A 19393-nucleotide genomic window follows, 5' to 3' on the forward strand; every position below is an offset into this window, starting at 1 on the left:
AAAGCCATAGTTTTCCATTATAATTGTTTGCCACCCAATAGATTTCAATTATTAAAGGTGTTGGTATATTTAATATTTTTGTTCCATGACAACTCAACCAGAGGTCTCCACCCTTCTATCTTACATTTCGCTAAAACAATAAGCCATTTAGGCTACCAGAACCATAGAGCTTTCTAGCGGCCAACGCGAGAAGCTCGCTTAACTACTGGATTTCCGTCTGCTAATTAGCAGACACCGCGTTCACATTTACCAGAAACCGCTTCAAAGCGATTCGAAGCGCTTTCGAGGTGTACGTATGAACATGGTTTAAACCTCGGATTCCGAGGCTTATTAATGTGTAATATTGTTCAGAAGTTTAGCGATTGTCTTGACAACAAAAATGTTATCGTGCACATACATAGAGGGCTTGTATTTTAAAAGCTGATTGCGGTTTGGTCACTGTCGTGTTTAGGGTATAGGGGCGCCAAAAGATGATTTGGAATACAAATTAGCTTATATTGGGGGCGCCAAATTTTCACTCACCCAGGGCGCAATTTTTTCTAGCTACGACCCTGAATAGATTTGACACTTCAAACCGAAAATCTAAGGTTTAAAACGTATAATGAAGCAAACATTATCATCATATGAAAATATTTCAATCTTCAGGAACTTTAGATCAAATAATTATTGATTTTGTATCAAGGAATAATTTGATTTTCTTAAACTCTACCCTCTTTGGTAGAAAATAACATTTCGAACACGTGAAAAATTTCCAAAGGTCAAATATTTTAAAACTGTGATGTTTTCGGCTTTTAAAAAATTGTTATTAGAGCAAAGAAAGCCGTTTCCCCCCGGGAATTCGGGGTTGAGTTGACTTTGCCCCCTCCAACTTTTCAAACGTTCCTACGCCACTGACTTTCATAGTGCCATTTTTAAGAAACCCGGCTGCCGTCGAGATTTCAGGTAACTAGAGCCACGTCCATAGGTACACCTCGAAAGCGCTTCGAATCGCTTTAAAGGGGCCTCTGCCAAGCGTGAACGAGTTGTAAACCAGTATGTAGCGATTTCGCGGTGTAAGTGTGACCGAGGCCTAGGCTGCTAAGCGCCGGACTCACACGCAAAGCGAGAGCAGAGAGAACGCCACGGCTACGCGTTTCTAAGCTTAAGCACTATTAGTAAGATTTAGTCTTTATTTTCTCCGTTTTGCTACTGTAGCGCCGCCGTCACGAGAAGAGTACATTGAGAAAATAGATATATTTTTAAATATTATAGTTTGTATTTTGTAGTCATCAAGCTCAATTGAAATTCGTGATAAAAGCAGTCACTTGAGTTTCTTGGTAAGTTGGTATTGGAGTAAAATCGGAAAATGAACAGCGGCGCATCGAAAAATCGTCGTCGGCGGCATGTTTTGTTATCATTTTCCGAAATATTAACCGGTAAATTTCTTTGTTTACATTTTTTCCCCGAAAAAAATCAATTTAATCGTGGATAGTGATTAACCGTCCCCGACCTCTAGAATTCTCGGTATGTAGGGAATAGAGCGCTGGACTAAAATAGCATTTGATAAAATAGCGTTTTCAAAAGCGTGTTTTTCAAAACAGCATTTTGTTGGAACGGCGCTTTGTTAAAACAGCGGTTGTTGAAATAGCGTTTCTCAATACCGCAGGTTTTTCGAAAGAGCGTTTTGTTTTGTCAGCGTTTTTTGGTTAAGCGTTTCTCAGTGGAGCGGTTTGTCAAACAAGCTTTTTCCATAAACAGCGTTTCTGAATATAGCGTTTCTCAAATTAACGATTTTGAAACAGCGGTTTTGGTCAAGACAGCGGTTTCCGATATATAGAGGGAGTTATCTCGAGGCTAACCTAACCGTTGCGCGCTCCGTGCGCTAGCCTCGAGATAACTCCCTCTATAAATCGAAAACCGCTGTCTTGACCAAAATCGTTAATTTGAGAAACGCTATATTCGAAACGCTGTTTATGGAAAAAGCTGTTTTGACAAACCGCTCTACTGAGAAACGCTTAACCAAAAAACGCTGATCAAACAAAACGCTCTTTCGAAAAAACCGCGGTATTGAGAAACGCTATTTCAACAACCGCTGTTTTAACAAAGCAACCAAACGTGGCACTTTCTTCAACGGAAGCTGAGTACGAGTGCCACACTCGCGGAAACACGCGAGGAAGCACTCTGGCTTCAAACACTTTTGAAAGATTTTAAACAAGGAAACATCTCCACGAAATTTTTTGAAGATAATCAGAGCTGTCTAAGAATGGTCAAAAATGAAAGCATCACGCGTAGGACGAAGCACATTGACAAAAGACATCATTTCGTGAAATTATTATTATCCAACCGAAACAATGAACGCGGATTTACTGACCAAACCGCTTCAAAGAGTGAAAACTAAAGAGTTCTCATCACTGATTGGACTGAACTAATAAATGTAGAAATATATATCTTTGAGAGAGGGTGTCGAAATACAAAGTTTAAGTTTCGCTCTTGCATTTATGACAATAGATGGCAGCATGGTGCTGTGTTTTTGTTTGAAAATAACGAGCGGCTATTATTTTTAAACAAAAACACAGCATCATGCTGCCATCTATTGTCATAGCGCGAAATTTAAACATTAGATATTTCGACAACTTCCACCATTTGAAGTTGAAAATTTTAGCAATAGCAGAAGGCGTAATATGGCACATAATCTATTACAAATATTGTTTGGACTACACTAAATAAGGTAAATTTTCCGTAGTACTGTAGTCTATATGCTATTGTACGGTGTCGTCGTTTATTCAGCTTTACCGAAGTATACTACCTGCGGCTTATTTTACTTTATTCCCTCCGTGTAGTGACGTTCTATGGTTCACCCTCCAAGGTAATCGCCAAGAAGTAATATTTCCAATAGCCAGGACCCGCAAGGTATGCTTTATATAATGGACACCTTTCGCGAGTTGCGACACACAAAGAATAATTAACGGAAACAAATATTTCAAAATGCGGCGAAGTAAAAAAAAACAAATATTTTAAGGGGGAAATTGAACTTTAATGGGAAACAAAGGAGGTACATAAGACGACTAAATATTATCGAATTATTTTATATAAGATAAAAATAATGAAATTATTTCATCACGCTAGACAGCAAGTACATGTTTACATTTCTTACATTTAGTTTTAATATCTTTATAAAACACAATTTTGATATTCGTTTCTTAACTATTTAAGAAAGTTTTATTTATTCAAAAGCACTCTATAAACGAATACATGGAAATTAAAACCTTATATCGCGAGACTACAAAAGAGTTAACAAAAATGTTGCATCATCAGATAATTTTATTTTTACATTAAGACAATCAATTTTGATAAATGTTCCTAAACCATTTAAGTAATGTTTATTCAAAATGCACTCTATAATAGTATATATGGGAAGGAAAATAAATATTATGGATAAAAACTAGATAATGGTTAATTGAAATGTATTATCTTAGGAATATATATTTAAAATACCTTTTAAAGTTATAATCTTTCAGAAAAACAATTTTAAAATTTGTCAAAAGCTTTAATCGGTTTGCAAAGGTTTTCCTTTTGTGATCTGAGTTAATGCGGAATTGATGCATCGTTAGGCTGATCGTTTTTGTCGTTTTCAACAACACGCAATCTTTTTGGGAGTTTGTCTATGGCAAAATCAGCTTCCCCTTCTATTTCGATGTGATGATGGACAATAAATGTCCTGCATACCGAAATTAAACGGAAAAAAAATATTATAGAATCTGTTGCGTTGCGTTTAATCCAATAGTGGCGGTGTTTACATCAGTTGCGATTGGTCTTCCTTTGGGGCACTCAACGAAACCGCTTTTGCGTTAAAGACGACCACCTGGTTTGGGATCGATGTGGTGTCCTGATGTTGTCCGTTCTCGGGATTCAAATTGCGCGTGATTTCGTTTTCCTGACTAATGTCCACGTTTCCAATTTGGTCCGTTGATACCCTGCGTAATAACCAAAACGGTTTAAACTATTATTAATGACGTCGAGTTGCACTAAACATAGTTACGTCCGTTGCAGGTGGTCATAATTGAGAGCTTTTAAAACAACTGTTTCACAGTCTGTAGTGTCCGTTGTGTCGGGGCTTTCGCTGAATCCATATTGATCTTGCTTCCTTCTTTTACCTAAACAAAAAAGTGCCCTTAATAAGGAGAATCCGAATTTCGACTTACCTTTTTTGGAATTCCTATCTTTTTTCTCGCGTATGCCCTTATCTGCCGGCTGGTCCATTCTGGATAATAAATGTAACAGGTTAATATATTAATCAAAATGTGCTCCTCATTCACATACGATGAAATTGCTTCCCAATCCGACGGACTGTTGAGGCGTTGGTTCTTTTTGGGATCTAACCCATGGCGAATGATCTCATTTTCAGCTTGGCCTTTTAAAGTTCTGTAGAATAAATAAAACGGTTAATCTGTTAATTACTAATAACTATAGCGGTGTCAGTTACCTTTTTTCCGGTTGATCGTCCTTGAGTTTCTGTAACGCAATTGCTTCCTCTTGGTACGGAATTGATGTAGCGTTAGGCTGATCGTTTTTGTCGTTTTCAACAACACGCAATCTTTTTGGGAGTTTGTCTATGGCGAAATCAGCTTCCCCTTCTATTTCGACGTGATGATGGACAATAAATGTCCTGCATACCGAAATTAAACGGAAAAAAAATATTAACGAATCTGTTGCGTTGCGTTTAATCCAATAGTGGCGGTGTTTACATCAGTTGCGATTGGTCTTCCTTTGGGGCACTCAACGAAACCGCTTTTGCGTTAAAGACGACCACCTGGTTTGGGATCGATGTGGTGTCCTGATGTTGTCCGTTCTCGGGATTCAAATTGCGCGTGATTTCGTTTTCCTGACTAATGTCCACGTTTCCAATTTGGTCCGTTGATACCCTGCGTAATAACCAAAACGGTTTAAACTATTATTAATGACGACGAGTTGCACTAAACATAGTTACGTCCGTTGCAGGTGGTCATAATTGAGAGCTTTTAAAACAACTGTTTCACAGTCTGTAGTGTCCGTTGTGTCGGGGCTTTCGCTGAATCCATATTGATCTTGCTTCCTTCTTTTACCTAAACAAAAAAGTGCCCTTAATAAGGAGAATCCGAATTTCGACTTACCTTTTTTGGAATTCCTATCTTTTTTCTCGCGTATGCCCTTATCTTCCGGCTGGTCCATTCTGGATAATAAATGTAACAGGTTAATATATTAATCAAAATGTGCTCCTCATTCACATACGATGAAATTGCTTTCCAATCGCAACAGCCCTCTTTCACCCCCAAAATTTAAAACCGGCGCTCATTTAATTTTGGTTAAATGACAATTTCTACGTTCGTTACTCAAATTTAAATTCAGGGCGGCGAATTGGAATTAAGCTACTTTTAATCAAGATATTTTTTATCAAAGTTTCTACCATGATTTAAAGAGATCTGAAGCTTTGATTTATATAAGTTTTAATCATTTAATCCAAAGGACAGCCGGCCGGAAGAGCAGAAAAAGACAACAACGAGGGCAGAGTACCGCCAAAAGAGGCCGGTAAACCAACCCCCACCAAAGCGTGAAAAAACGCCGTCCGGGCCACCGCCGAACCGGGGCAAAACAAGACAAAGTGAGCCAAATCGCCTACAATCCGACATAACGGGCAAAGGGGAGAAGAACGCAAGCCAAAGCGATGTAACACCGCCGGGACTGGGAAACGATCAACCCGAGCCAAAGACAGCAGCCGTTCTTGGGACCGGGACAAATGACAGTCCCAGACCAAAGGGCGGGTCGGAAAAGCCTGCAGAGAGAAGAGAAAACGGCCGGACAGGGCAGTTTCCCAGGCACACCGCCAAAGCCTGTTGAGCGCGGAAGAACACCGACGCCGAATAGTCAGAGTATCCGGGGGCGGGACATAGAAAGGAGCCACTGCTGTAGAGCAAGCCGCACGGGCCAGGGCATCCACCTGCTCATTGGGAACGATACCCACATGTGAGGGTGTCCATAATAGACGAAAACGAGCAGTAGGAGAAGAGAGTAACGTCCCATACAAGGTCTGGACCAACGGATCCAGAGACGAGCCGTCCGCTAAAACATATAAGGCGGAGAGGGAATCCGAACACAAAATCGCGGAAGAAATATCATGGGCGAGAAGCCAAGTTACCGCCTCACAGAGGGCACATAACTCGATGCGAGAAATAGCCAAAGTGGAAGGACACCGAAAACTCCGGCGAACCCCCAGACTTGGAATGACAAAGGCGAACCCGCCAAAAGGAGAAGACGGTACAAGCGAACCATCAGTAAAAACAAGTCACCACTCGGAAGAAAGGGACTCAAGGTGACAGTAAAAAGCCGAAGCCATAGAGTGAGCGGCATAATCGGATTTCGACCCAGGCAACCACCGAACATCCAGAATAAATGGAGACGGGGTAGCCACCGGCCAAGAGGGGCTAAGAGGCTGCGAGACGACACTATCAAACAGATCAACCAAATCCCAATTTATACAGTCCTAGCTAAGCAGACAGAAATCGCGAAAATGTTGATACCAATAATACCTAGCGAATCCCCAGTAGATGGCGCATTTCAAACGATAAAGAAATAAGGTTTACATTCTTTCGAATGACCTTGACGGCCCTGCAAAACGAGTACGGCCGACTATTTCAGCTAATACGAAGTAGGCCGCAAACGGACAGTGAGGGGGTACCTCTTTTAGGCTGCTTTTCCCGTCCGGTTAGAGATACAGTGTCCATGGTTAGAGTGTGCAATAACTGGTGGGTTTACCGGGGAGTAGGGGTCCGGCTCTTGTAACCCATAAGGGCGGTGGCGCACTGGGAGATGTTAGCTCTGATCAAATGGTCCTATCTCCACCTCCGACTTCGGCTGGATTGGTCACCTGTCCGGGCTTGGGGACGCTGGCGTAGGGCACTATGATGATAGGCCTCCGGTGGTATGGCCCCTGTTGCTAGGTACACCGGACTTAAAATTCTGACACACTTCTATTCTTGTAGTATCGCCCAACCACTTTTTCTTTTTCATATTATATACCCTGGTTTATAATGAAAATACCATTAAAATGCTTTATCCGTCAGAACTACATGTATGCACCGTAATTTTATGGTTTATTTACTATTTTAAAATAAATAGTCGCAAAAAAACGATCATCGACTATGTTGGACATTTTGGTATTAGTCCTTTAAATAAAAGATCATTATTATACAGTTTGTGTTGCCGCGAATGGACACATTACTGGTTTGTCAGTGGTTTCTCTTTATACTGCCCAAGCTGTGAATTTTCTATGCATAGATCAGCATTTTTCAACAGGGGGGCAAGACAGTCAGAGAGGGGTTTGTTTAACCACCTATTAGCTAAAGATTTTTCAAATTATGTTATGCTTTCATTACAAATTTTATAAACAAATCCAATTCTTGATAACTAGAAAGGCGCCAACTCAATTTTGACGCCCCTCTCAAAACGGCGCCCCGGGCAGTTGCCCGGGTTGCCCGGCCCTTAAGCCGCCCCTGATCGTAATTTTATATCATTTGGTTCGCTCACAATCAATTTTTGAAATCGGCGAAATTTTTAAGGCGAGGAAGCGTCCCCGCATTGGATTTTAAGCCTTGGAGAGCGCGAGATTTGAAAATGTAAAACTGAGAACAGTAAATAAAATAATAAATTAAACACTGTTTTGCCTCTTTTTTAACTTCAATTATTATGTTTCAATAAAAGCCCCGTAATAAACATAATTTGAAATGGTAAAAGTTTGTTGTGTACCGTTCTGTAAGTCTACAGATAAATATAAAAGAGCTGGACTGTCTCTCCATGAGTTTCCTAATGATCCTATCTTATGTAATGAATGGCTTAAAGCCATTGCAAGGAAAATAGTTTACCAAAGAAAAATAAAAATAAATAAAATAAATTTGATTTGAGTTGAAAAGTATGTCTAGAAAAAGCGAGAGGAAAAAAGTCTTAAGCTCGCATCTACTGAGATAACTGAAAACAAGAACACAATTAAAACCGAAGAGAGATCTGACTTATCTCTAATTATTTCCGAAAACAGTGAAGAAACTACGATCAATTAAAAAGTTTCTATCATTGAAAAAGCCAGAAGCGCACGCAATTTAAGTATTAAATAAAGAACTTGAGAAGAGTGTTCTTCATAAAAACACCACCGAGGAAACCATATAATATTTAAAGAAAACTGTAAATAAACTCAATTCTACAATTTGGAGACTTAACAAGAAAATTGACCAACATAATAATGAGAAACTGAAAAATGAATTAGAGCATTAATAATAATCAGCTAGGCTAATACCCAAGGCACGACCTTAGGCCTAAGTCATCAAGCGACTTTTGAAGCCATTAAGACTAATGTCAATTTTGATTCGTTAAAAACTATTGAGAGGGCAGCCAATGAAGATGATTCTAGTCAGGCACAATTTTTATTAGACTTAATTCAAAACTTTCCCAAAATAAGTCCTAGATGGTCACACGACACCATTAGACAAAGCGTTCTGTGGAGATATTGTTCTCCGAAGGGATACAGATATGCCAGAACATTGCTAAAGCTACCATACAATTCTTTATTAGCCTTTAATATTTAATACATAGCGCCTTCTAGGTAGCCAATATTGCGTTAGATGACTAGAAACTAGAAATTATAAGATTAATTATAATTGGTTAAGCGAACATGGTTATCAGACGCTAGGCCCAAATTACCACAATGAAAGAAAAATTGCGCCCCCAGCACTGGGAAGCGAGAATAATTCCCGCCACGCGACCACAGTTAGGGCTTCTAACGCTGATCTGGTGTCTGATGTTTTCACAGATGAACTGGTTTATTTTTAATCCGATACCTTTAGCGGATAACAGATTTTTTACTCTAACGGCAGTACGCGGATACGCTTTTGCGCTTGTCTGACAAGCCTATATGACTTTCACGGGTTGATCTGTTTTTTAAATTGTATCTTTAACCCGCGATAACGGCGGATATACTTTTTAGTTCCACATCGAGATATATATATATCGAAGTGGGACTATTGCTATGGATGGATTGTCGTTAAGTGTTGTGTGTTTGTTTGTTTGTTTGGTGTGGAAAGCAACGACACGGCAGATGGCGCTGCGAAAATAATTTGCAGTTTTGGCGAAACGGGATTCGAACTCACCAACACTTTCGACTATGCCCTACAACTTTTCTATTGAAACATTTTGCGTGACACCTACCGGTGAAAAAATAAATTTTCCAAAACGGCACAAAAACGTTCGATTTTTCTGAAATTTAGTATCCAAAGCCTTCCATACCTAACAAATAAACTCTGAAAATTTCAGAACCCTAGCATAAATACATTTTGAGAAAAATGGCCTGATCGAGCAAATTGAGACACCCTGTATATAAATAAAGCTTACCAATTGCACATTTAAGGAATGGTATCCTTTCCTGTTAATGTACAAATGTTCACGATAATTTGGATCTCGTGAATTTGGAGCAACAATTGCAATGTGCGTACCATCTATTGCAGCAATGGCCCCCCGTAAATCTGGTCTTCTCCATAAATCTATACGCATTGTCAAAGTAATATTTTTCTGCTATGAGAAGATTTGATAATTACCTCAACTTTGTGGCTTCCCTTTCCACTTTACTCAGTGGAAATTTTATCCATTTTGGCATTACAATGCTGTTTATCGCATCGGTTACTTGATGCAGACAGCGACTGACCGTTGCCTGACTGACATCAAGAATCAAATCTTGGCCAATTGCTTTCTGGTAAGCGTAAAATCGAACAGCCATTATTATTATTAAAACGCTAATAATTACGAAATTTAATTCTTAAATTCATGGCTCACCTTTGAATCTACAGGGAGATCCGTAACTCTTACGTTGGACGCGTTTGACTCTAACGTCGCTTTTAGATTCTCGCAAATCTCTATTACTAAAAACTTATCTAGCTGAAATAAACTTCTAAACTAATTTTCCGAAAGTTCAAAAGCTTTTGATCTATCTCTTAGAACTCTCTCTCTCTCCCCAAACTCTTCGTTTCTTCCATTTCGGACAGACGCCAAAACTCAAAACTTGCGAGCTCTAAAGCAGCCATTTTGAAAATACCGCGATTCGAAGCGAAAAATGACGTCGTAACGACAAAGAAACGCGATTCCGACATCCCCAGCCCTGTCGTTATAATTCGCTGGCGATACGGCGATGTCGAAGTGAATTTTCGAGACAAGAATAAGGTTTTCGCCAGTCGATGTCGTTATGGCGATATTTTATCGATTTCGCCGTAACGACATGGCTATCGCCAAGACAAGAATAGGCCCCCAGGCGCGTTGACCGAATGCGTGGATGATGTTCCTGATCAATGCCAACGCTTAGCAATATATGGTGAACTGCAGTCCTGTCGGCTTTAATATCGCTAGATTCTTTCAAGTTGTAGATAATAGCGCTAAAATGCCTGTTCGGTTCACCTGACATAGTGGTGACCGATTCTTGTACCTTTAACACTATACGAGTATCTAAATCTTAAGTAGGGTTTGATGCTTTGAATTGTTGCTGTAGTTGTTCCATTGAGTCTTCCGTGGCTTTGAGTTGTTGTGTGACAGTCGTGTTAAAGGTGGCCACAATTGAAGACATTGAAGCGCAACTGGACTCCAGGACAAGTAGGCCTTTTGATACATTAGCATGTTTGCACTGGACAGTGGCTTTAAGGTCAATGATTTAACATGGGAAAATCACATATTTCAAAAAAAAAACCAAGAAATTTCAAAAATTTAAATTTAAAAAAAATATGTAAATTGGGAAAAATTTTGTATTTTTGGGGAAGAGAGACTATTTTTGGGTGAATAGGTACGCCGTTGGGTAAAAGCGAGCGAGATAGGGTAAATTGGGGTAAGTACTGTTGGCTTGATAAGAGAAAAAAAGGGAAAAAAACGGAGCGACGTCGACCTCTGTACTATTTGTTTCGTTTATTTTTTATCTACAACATTTTTGTATATATAAACCAAATCTTTTAATCGTTTGATGGTTCAGTTGCTAATAAATCTTTGTCTTGAGTAGTCAGCTTTGGTATTATTATTTCTCCAACAAGTACAAATATTTGTGAATAATTGCTAATTAAATTAACAAAATAGAAATTTATTTAGAGAAATTTAACTAAATTGGGCCAATTTAAAAAATTGGGTAACCGAAAAACACAATAAATTTTGGTCTATTTATGATAAATACGAGAAATTTTCGGCAATATAAGTAATACGTGTAAATTTTAATTAATTTGAGTTAATTCGTCCGTATTGGACGAAATATATTACGGAAAATCCGAGTTAAGTAAAGTTCGGTAAGTTACGACTAATTTGAGTAAATTGGACAAAGACGATTAAATTGCGTAAATACTATTAAATAAAAAAAAATATTACTTTTGGTAAATGTCAGTTAAAAACGATAAGATTAATAACTAAAAATATATAAAAAGGGAACATTTTAGAATTTTTGGGCGAAGTATTCTGTCGTTGGGTAAAGGCGAGCGAGCTAGGGTAAATGCTCATAAATTGAGGTAAGTTGAAGTATTTGTGAATATATGATCAAAATATAACTCAGATATATTTGACTAAATTGGATCAATTTCAATAAATTGGGTGAAACCGAAAAATTAAGTAAAATTTGGTAAATTTGAGGGAAATACGATAAATATTCCGCAATATAAGTAATAAAGGGTAAATTTTAATTAATTTGGTTAAAATCATCTAAATTGGACAAAGTCGATAAATTTGGGTAAATACTGATAATTAAAGAAAATGTTAATATATTACGGAAAATACGAGTGAAATTCGGTAAGATAAAGTGAAGTTCGGTAAGTTACGACTAATTTGAGTAAATTCATCTAAATCGGACAAAGTCGATTAAATTGGGTAAAACCTAATAAATTAAAAATTAATTTAGAAAAATGCCAGTTAAATACGATAAGATAAAAACCTAAAAATTATAAAAATTGGGAACATTTTACTATTTTTGGGTGAATTCTTCTGTCATTGGGTAAATGCAAGGAATTTGAGCAAATACGAATAAAGTAGGGAAAATATGTAAACTTAAGATAAATGCAGGCAACATAGGCAAGACCAAGTAAAGTTGGGTGAACGCTACCTAATTTGGGTACTTTACTAGTAAATCTGGATTATTGCAAATTAATTTTTGGAAAATGCAATGCATTTGAGAGCTGCCAATTTATTAAGATTAAATCTAATAATTTGCTTATAGTTTAATAATATGGGTAAATTTAAGAATTTTTGATAAATGATTATTAAATATAGTAAGTAAGTGCTAATAAATTTAAAATTTTCGGGTAATTTAAGTTAATTCCATGTAAACAGTTTAAGTTCACGGCCTGATTGGTAAATCGAAATAATTTTCGAAAAAGTTGATTAAAAAGTAGTAAAAATTAAATTTATTCTTGAAAAATTTACCAAAATTTATTGTAATTTTTGGCTTTACCCAATTTATTTAAATTGATCCAATTTAGTCGAATTTATCTGCATAAACTTATATTTGGTTAATTTATTCACAACTACTTCTACTTACATACATTTATGAGCATTTACCCAACGACAGAATAATTCACAAAAAATACTAAAATGTTCCCAATTTATATATTTTTAGTTATTCATCTTAACTCGCATTTACCTAAAGTAATATTTTTTAATTTAATAGTATTTACCCAATGTAATCGTCTTTGTCCAATTTAGACAAATTTACTTAAATTAGTCGTAACTTACCGAACTTTACTATCTCTTACCGACTTTAGCTCGGATTTTTTACCTTTAATTATCAGAATTTACCCAATTTAATCGACTTTGTCCAATACAGACGAATTAACTTAATTAAATTAAAATATACACGTTTTTACTTATATTGCCGAATATTTCTCGTATTTAACATAAATATACCAAAATTTATTGTGTTTTTCGTTTACCCAATTTTTGGAAAATGGTCCAATTTAGTCGAATTTATATAAAAAAAATTATATTTTGTTAGTTTAATTAGCAATTAATCACAAATATTTGAACTTACCTCAATTTACCCTACCTCCCTCGCTTTTACCCAACGACGTACCAATTCACCCAAAAATAGTCTCTCTTACCCAAAAATACAAAAATTTGGCTAATTTACATATTTTTTTGAAATTTCTTTGTTTTTTCATGGGGGTGGGGGGACCCTTGAAATATGTGATTTTCCCTTGTTAAATCACATAAAGAAATTTGGATTTGGTGTTTTCAAAAACCTTTTCAGTTGCCCTGGCAAAACGAAAGCCCAGCGTAACTTTTTCCTTTGGGAATTTTGAAGTTACATTAAGGTCTACTTATTCACAGAGTTTAAGCAAATTCGGTTGGTTACACCTCGGGTCATCTCCTTGTAAGTGCGCTAACGTGTTCATTGGTTGGCTCGTAATTGGGTTTTATTTATATGATTCTGATGACAAATCATTGCCCGACATCATCATCATCTTCCTTTTACTTATTATCAACGCACTGCTACGTCGTAATATAAACGATACGCGGGAAGCGAGGGGTAATAAATTGTTATAGGATATTTGCCCAACAAACCAATGATGTAAATGATTACCTTCTTCACGAGCGAGTTACTTCTTATAATCATATTGTGTTTGATAAATTTTATTGTTTAACGTTCCTCGCAGAAAGTACAGATATTATACAAATTATATTTATGTTGTACATGGTAAAATGGTATTGGTGTCCTCCTGTTTCTTCTCAAGTTGCATAGTCAATGTATTTCCAGGAAAATCTGACAAATACACTGGATTTAAATATCCCAGATACTTAGATTTTTAATTTGTTTGCTTGTTACTTATAAAATGATTTACTTAACACGCTTGGTTTCAAAGTTTTATTAAATGATTGTGCTTAAATTAAAATTGTTTAATTTTGGCAATTTTTCAACGTTTCATTGAAATCTGCTACGGTTCTTAGCTAAGATTTCACTCTTCTCTACTCCATCAGAGTATTTAGAAGCTAACGTAGTAGCTTTACAAGAAGGTGCCATTAGGTCAATGCCTTTTGAATTTGCCAAGGCATTTTCAAATGACATTTGCAAAAATGTTTGGACATATTCTGGAAAAAAGGAAATTATATTTAGTACAAAATAGGGTTACAATTTGCCAAAGAAATTGTTTTTTACTCACCATAAGTGTTTTCTTCCAAAATAACTTTTGCAGTGGCTTCACCAGTTTTACCTTTAGGATAAGCCACGTAAAATTCTTCTTCGCCCTGCTGGTTGATTCTTCTTGCTTTTTTCCCATTTTCATGAAAATGGAGCGCTGCTAAATAGATTCTTAGGATCAACAAAAAAGTATTACATTAATATTGAAAATGTTCAACAAAAACCATCTTTATGAACTTTCCTAGACGTCATGGAATCCCAGTGGAAATGAATCCTCTTAGGTGCAAAAGAATTTAAGACCGAATGAAACACCTCTAAAGAATAAGTTCGGTACTTTTCCGAAAGTTGGGCTACTGCAGCAAGAGTGTGTGGAGAGTTGATTATATACACAATGGACTCTGTTCCGTTATGTAAATATACAAATATAAGTACACACCTACTGAACGAATTGAGAAAAATATTAATTTTTAACCTCCGTGAATCCAAAAACGTTCATCTTCAGTAGGAATGTCATCATGGAGACAATTTGGAAATTTTTTACTGTGTCCATGATGTATATTGTACATATGGTTCAGCAGAGAGGTCCATTTTGCAATACACTGTTCTTTGGTTTGAGATGAACGAGCTATCCAGTACAAGTGATTTATTATTGACTGCACCCAAACTTCTATATCTTCGCAACCTGTAGTAGTAGCTACGGACCTTAACTTTTTCCTAATACCTGTAATTTTTAATTTTTTTACGAAATGGTATAGTAAAATCAATAATTTAATCGTCCTACTTTTTGCCACATGCCAATTGTCAAATTCATGGGTGATTTTGGGGTGTTTCTTTTCCAAATGTGCGGCAATTCCAATATGGCGATCCGATACAAATGTTTAGACCTCTGTCTTTAAAAAAATTTAAGCTTCTGACAAGTCCTTCCATTTCCATTTGATTGAAACTCTTCACCTCAGTTGACTGTTCGTAAAATTTTAAATTAGAATTAAATAATATCTTCTAAATTAAAAATTTAACTCATTTTGAGCCCTTGCACAATCAAAACTAAAAGGGACCCACTGGCAAAATTAAGATAGCTCGGAGAGAAAAAAGGAGAATTTCACCCAAGCAGCAGCGAACAACAATCTTCTCGAAAATATGGTGTTTGGACACTGGCTGATTTAGTAGTTTTCTAAAAATAAAATATTTTACATGATTGAAAATTCAATTACAAAATTGCAGAAAAATATTTCTTACACGAGAGGCATAGGAATGAAAGGCTAACGCTTGTTCCGTACTCTCGGCTTCATGGAAACTTGAATCCATTCCTTGAATTCTACTGTCAGCCATGGAAGACGACTCCTCTTCAATAATTTCCCTTGTGGTTGCTGATTGAGGCCAGTTAGAATCTGCAGCAAAGCAGGATTCGCCACTGGTGGTGGGAACACTTAGTCGCAACGTTTTAGCTTGTGTTGAATCCAAAACATTAGGTATAGAGCCATGTTTCATATGTTTTTTACACCCTCAGAGTTCATTTTGTAACAATTATCACTAAAATGGTCTGAACACACTCCTAAGGTAGAATTAGGAACCCAATCTTCGAACCTTCCCAATAGTTTAATCCATTGGCTTTTAAGTTGTGGATCATTAGGAAATGTGTGAACATTTACTGGCAGGGAATCCTCGTTTGTACGTTTTCGCCCAGTATTATTACAGTTAAAAACTGCACATTTATATGCTCCTCCAGGCATCTTGTTAAATCTAAGCAAAGGGTTAAAAGTTATAGAAAATTCTCTAGATTGATTTCAATAATACATTTTAAAAAAAACTTACCAAAAAAGGCTATGCTTATTCTTCAAATCCCTAAATATAACGTAATATTTAATACTATTTAAGTTTTATAAATTTCACTCAATTAAAGTCTGAGATTAATTCCCGAATGTCGAAATTCAATGATTAAATATGAGAAGTAGGGGACTCGGACTCAAATGCGACGTCTCATTGGCCAAATTGGCCGGCGCTTTGAAATGGGGAAAACGCTCTGTGATTGGCCGGGTGCTATATTTCGGAATTCGCGCGAAATACAGATCTCAGCCGACCGAAAGACCAAGGCCTATTTTTGAAAAAGTTAAAAATTGATTAAAAATCGCATTGAATTTTTTTTAAACCGTGAGTATTATATTTATACTTAATTTAGGAGTAGGAATAGATATAATATAATTTATATAAGCCTTTCATTATTCCTTTAAATAGTGAACCTCAAAATTAAACACTTCAAATAATCTTAAACATAATGGGGAATTGCCTGAAATCGGCTTCATCAGAAAATCAAAGTGTTAGAGAATCTTCATCTCATCAATTGGGCCCACCTCCATCCTATCAAGTACTATTTAAAATAGTTTATACTGCCTAAACAAATCTTAACTGTTATTGTCTTGTAAATTAGGAGTACGTTCAGCAGTTAACAGAAGAAGAGCAAATTGAGATTGCTCAACAAATTAGTTTAATTCAACATTTACCAATTGGTAGCTATCATGAAAGCAAGAAAAATTGAGAGTGAGTTAGTTTCTCAATTCGTTTGCAATTGCAATTTCTCATTATATAGTGTTTAAAAAAATTCAGCCTAGGCCAATAAATGTACCATTTTCTTGGATATTAGAAATGATGAAGGATGTGCAGTCCCAATCAAAAGTTTCTGGGGGCTTTATAGAAAGAATGCCTTCACGAAAATAACATGCAATTAAAAATTATAACGTTAGCATCATTTGGACGCGAGCAAGCTGGAAATAGGGAAACCCCTCCAAAATGACTTCACAAAACAATGAATAAAATATACAGTGCCTACACAGGTCCGATTCGTGAGCAAACTCAAAAACCAAATCTATAGTTTCACTTTGCAAATCGTATTCGAATTTTAAAGTTATTGAAGAAATAGTGACAGTGATTTTATTTTTAAGTGAAACAAAAGCAAGCGTGAAAAAAGTTAAAATATTATAGCTTGAGACCATGACATTTTTGGCTTCACACAAAATATTAGCATAGAATTGTGCAAGATACATTTTGCTGTTATAATTAATGGAAGGATAATGTTTTAGACTTCAAAGGTATAACGTTGAAGGTTTGTGGGCGATTGCAGTGCCCCAAGAATGAACACTTGGCTGTTTTATTGGAGATACGGGAAATTACGAGTACAGGAAAGTTTTATTTGCCTTAAAAAACAGCCAAGATAGCGCGGTGATGCCTAAGCAATCACAGTTTGCTACCACTAATTTACTGTAGCCGTGTAAAACTGACTCTTAAAGGGATAATGAATCAATAACTTTAAAAGTTCAAATACGATTTGCCAATTGTAACAAGATTTGGTTTCTGAGTGTAGTGATCGTACGGGGACCCCGACCTGGTAAGTCGGGGATTTCCGGGTTTTCAACCCCGATCCGAGTAGGGTTGGGTTTTTTTAGTCGGGTTTTCCAAATCCAAAAAAAAAATGAACAAACGCCCGAGCGAGCGCTTAGTTACAACCATAACGGGGAAGGTGTTTTCATAAAATACCGTTATGTTGTTTCCACCCCCGACAAAAATATCCCCCTCAGTCATTGACGGGAGTTCAGTTCAGTACGTTCCAGTCGAGGGGTCCGACATTCTCAAATTTCGTACACGCCAGTGATTTTAAAATTTCCAAATTTTAAATTTCTAATTAAATTTTACAAAATCTTTTCAAATTTCTCAAATGGTTTGGCAAATTTTAAAATTTTTATCGATTCCGACAAATTTCTCAACGCTAAAACGATTAGGAGATAAAATTAGAGGGGTGAAATTATATTACACGGATGAATAAACTGGTGAATGCAAATACGTTAGGATTATTATTTGCCTTATCAAAAATTCTCATTTATCCGACGAAAAAAATCTTTTAGGAAGTTTTGTAATGGAAATTTAATAGGCCCATTTTAAAAATGTATATTTAACCCAAACTTAATTTTGGGCGTGGTTAATATTAAAAAGAAATGTTATTATAGTTATACAGGGTGATAAAAATAAAAGGGTTATTCTAAGGATGGTACGTAAGAAACTTCTAGTACCTATTTGGTCCTCTTCCGTAGTCATGAATTTCCTGTGAGCGGTACAAATTTTCAATGGGTCGATTCCGTAAGTCCGGGGGTGATAATTCTCTTCACTGTATATTTTGTAAGCACACTTATTGTTTTAGTTATTACAGTTACAAATGAACACTGGCAAACTACAGCTATTAAAACTGGACGAAATTGTGTTATCATCAAACTGAAAATATTGTTTTTATCTTTAAACTGGACGAAATATTTTTATTTTTAAACTAGACAAAATTGTTTTTATCATTAAACTAGACAAAATTGTTTTATCATTAAACTAGACAAAATTGTTTTTATCATTAAACTGGACGGAATTTTGAGTTTGAGTTTGAGTTTGAGTTTATTTTTTTCACAGTATTTTTGTGTACATGCAGGTGGAAAATTAAGGGCTAAGTCATCATGCGACCATCAAACTGGACAAAATTGTTTTTATCTTTAAACTGGACAACATTGAAACTCTTGATTTAACAGAGTATGATAAAGTAATCATCTCACCCTTCATTTAACGGAGTATGATAGAGTAATCATGTCACTCTTGATTTAACGCAGTATGATAGAGTAATCATATCACTCTTGATTTAACGCAGTATGATAGAGTAATCATATCACTCTAGATTTAACGCAGTATGATAGAGTAATCATATCACCTTTGATTTAACGGAGTATGATAGTATTCATGTCACCCTTGATTTAACGGAGTTTGATAGAGTAATCATGTCACTCTTGATTTAACGCAGTATGATAGAGTAATCATATCACTCTTGATTTAACGCAGTATGATAGAGTAATCATATCACCTTTGATTTAACGGAGTATGATAGTATTCATGTCACCCTTGATTTAACGGAGTTTGATAGAGTAATCATGTCTCTCTTGATTTAACGCAGTATGATAGAGTAATCATATCACCTTTGATTTAACGGAGTATGATAGTATTCATGTCACCCTTGATTTAACGGAGTTTGATAGAGTAATCATGTCACTCTTGATTTAACGCAGTATGATAGAGTAATCATATCACTCTTGATTTAACGCAGTATGATAGAGTAATCATATCACTCTTGATTTAACGCAGTATGATAGAGTAATCATATCACTCTTGATTTAACGCAGTATGATAGAGTAATCATATCACCTTTGATTTAACGGAGTATGATAGTATTCA

The 19393-nt window shown here is 36.2% G+C and overlaps 3 protein-coding genes across 10 annotated transcripts; 1 reads left to right on the plus strand and 2 right to left on the minus strand.

Moving 5' to 3' along the window:
- Positions 1-3297: 3297 nt before the first annotated feature.
- On the minus strand, positions 3298-5317 carry LOC149922113 (uncharacterized). Its single transcript, XM_090163239.1, has 8 exons — positions 5248-5317; positions 4967-5188; positions 4725-4901; positions 4463-4645; positions 4300-4401; positions 4019-4240; positions 3777-3953; positions 3298-3697 (listed from the first exon to the last, which is right to left on the minus strand). The coding sequence occupies exons 2-8, from the start codon at positions 5185-5187 to the stop codon at positions 3565-3567; spliced, it is 1215 nt and encodes a 404-aa protein (XP_090019365.1). The 5' UTR covers position 5188; positions 5248-5317; the 3' UTR covers positions 3298-3564.
- An 8334-nt stretch (positions 5318-13651) lies between these two features.
- Positions 13652-16199, minus strand: LOC149922114 (uncharacterized). 4 transcript variants are annotated; one of them, XR_016477186.1, is made up of 9 exons: positions 15956-16197; positions 15380-15883; positions 15161-15314; positions 14925-15103; positions 14616-14864; positions 14381-14541; positions 14166-14303; positions 13848-14094; positions 13652-13768 (listed from the first exon to the last, which is right to left on the minus strand). XR_016477186.1 is itself a non-coding variant. In XM_090162915.1 (9 exons), exons 6-9 carry the CDS (start codon positions 14707-14709, stop codon positions 14026-14028), a joined length of 462 nt encoding a protein of 153 aa, XP_090019041.1. In that variant the 5' UTR covers positions 14710-14768; positions 14846-14864; positions 14925-15103; positions 15161-15314; positions 15380-15883; positions 15956-16199; the 3' UTR covers positions 13652-14025. The 4 variants fall into 4 exon arrangements, 3 of the variants coding, with proteins under 3 accessions (XP_090019041.1, XP_090019040.1, XP_090019039.1); XM_090162915.1 differs by having other exon boundaries at positions 13652-14094; positions 14616-14768; positions 14846-14864; positions 15956-16199; XM_090162914.1 differs by having other exon boundaries at positions 13652-14094; positions 15203-15314.
- Positions 16179-18533, plus strand: LOC149922115 (RING finger protein 11-like). Of its 5 annotated transcripts, none has more exons than XR_016477187.1 (5): positions 16179-16291; positions 16376-16505; positions 16569-16678; positions 18139-18268; positions 18330-18533. XR_016477187.1 is itself a non-coding variant. In XM_090162918.1 (4 exons), the coding sequence occupies exons 2-3, from the start codon at positions 16416-16418 to the stop codon at positions 16674-16676; spliced, it is 198 nt and encodes a 65-aa protein (XP_090019044.1). In that variant the 5' UTR covers positions 16179-16291; positions 16376-16415; the 3' UTR covers positions 16677-16678; positions 18330-18533. The 5 variants fall into 5 exon arrangements, 3 of the variants coding, with proteins under 3 accessions (XP_090019044.1, XP_090019042.1, XP_090019043.1); XR_016477188.1 differs by having other exon boundaries at positions 18339-18533; XM_090162918.1 differs by lacking the exon at positions 18139-18268.
- The last annotated feature ends 860 nt before the right edge of the window (positions 18534-19393 follow it).

Source organism: Leiobunum rupestre, chromosome 11, assembly GCF_980474605.1.
Source record: "Leiobunum rupestre chromosome 11, qqLeiRupe1.1.hap1, whole genome shotgun sequence".
Classification (NCBI taxonomy): domain Eukaryota; kingdom Metazoa; phylum Arthropoda; class Arachnida; order Opiliones; family Sclerosomatidae; genus Leiobunum; species Leiobunum rupestre.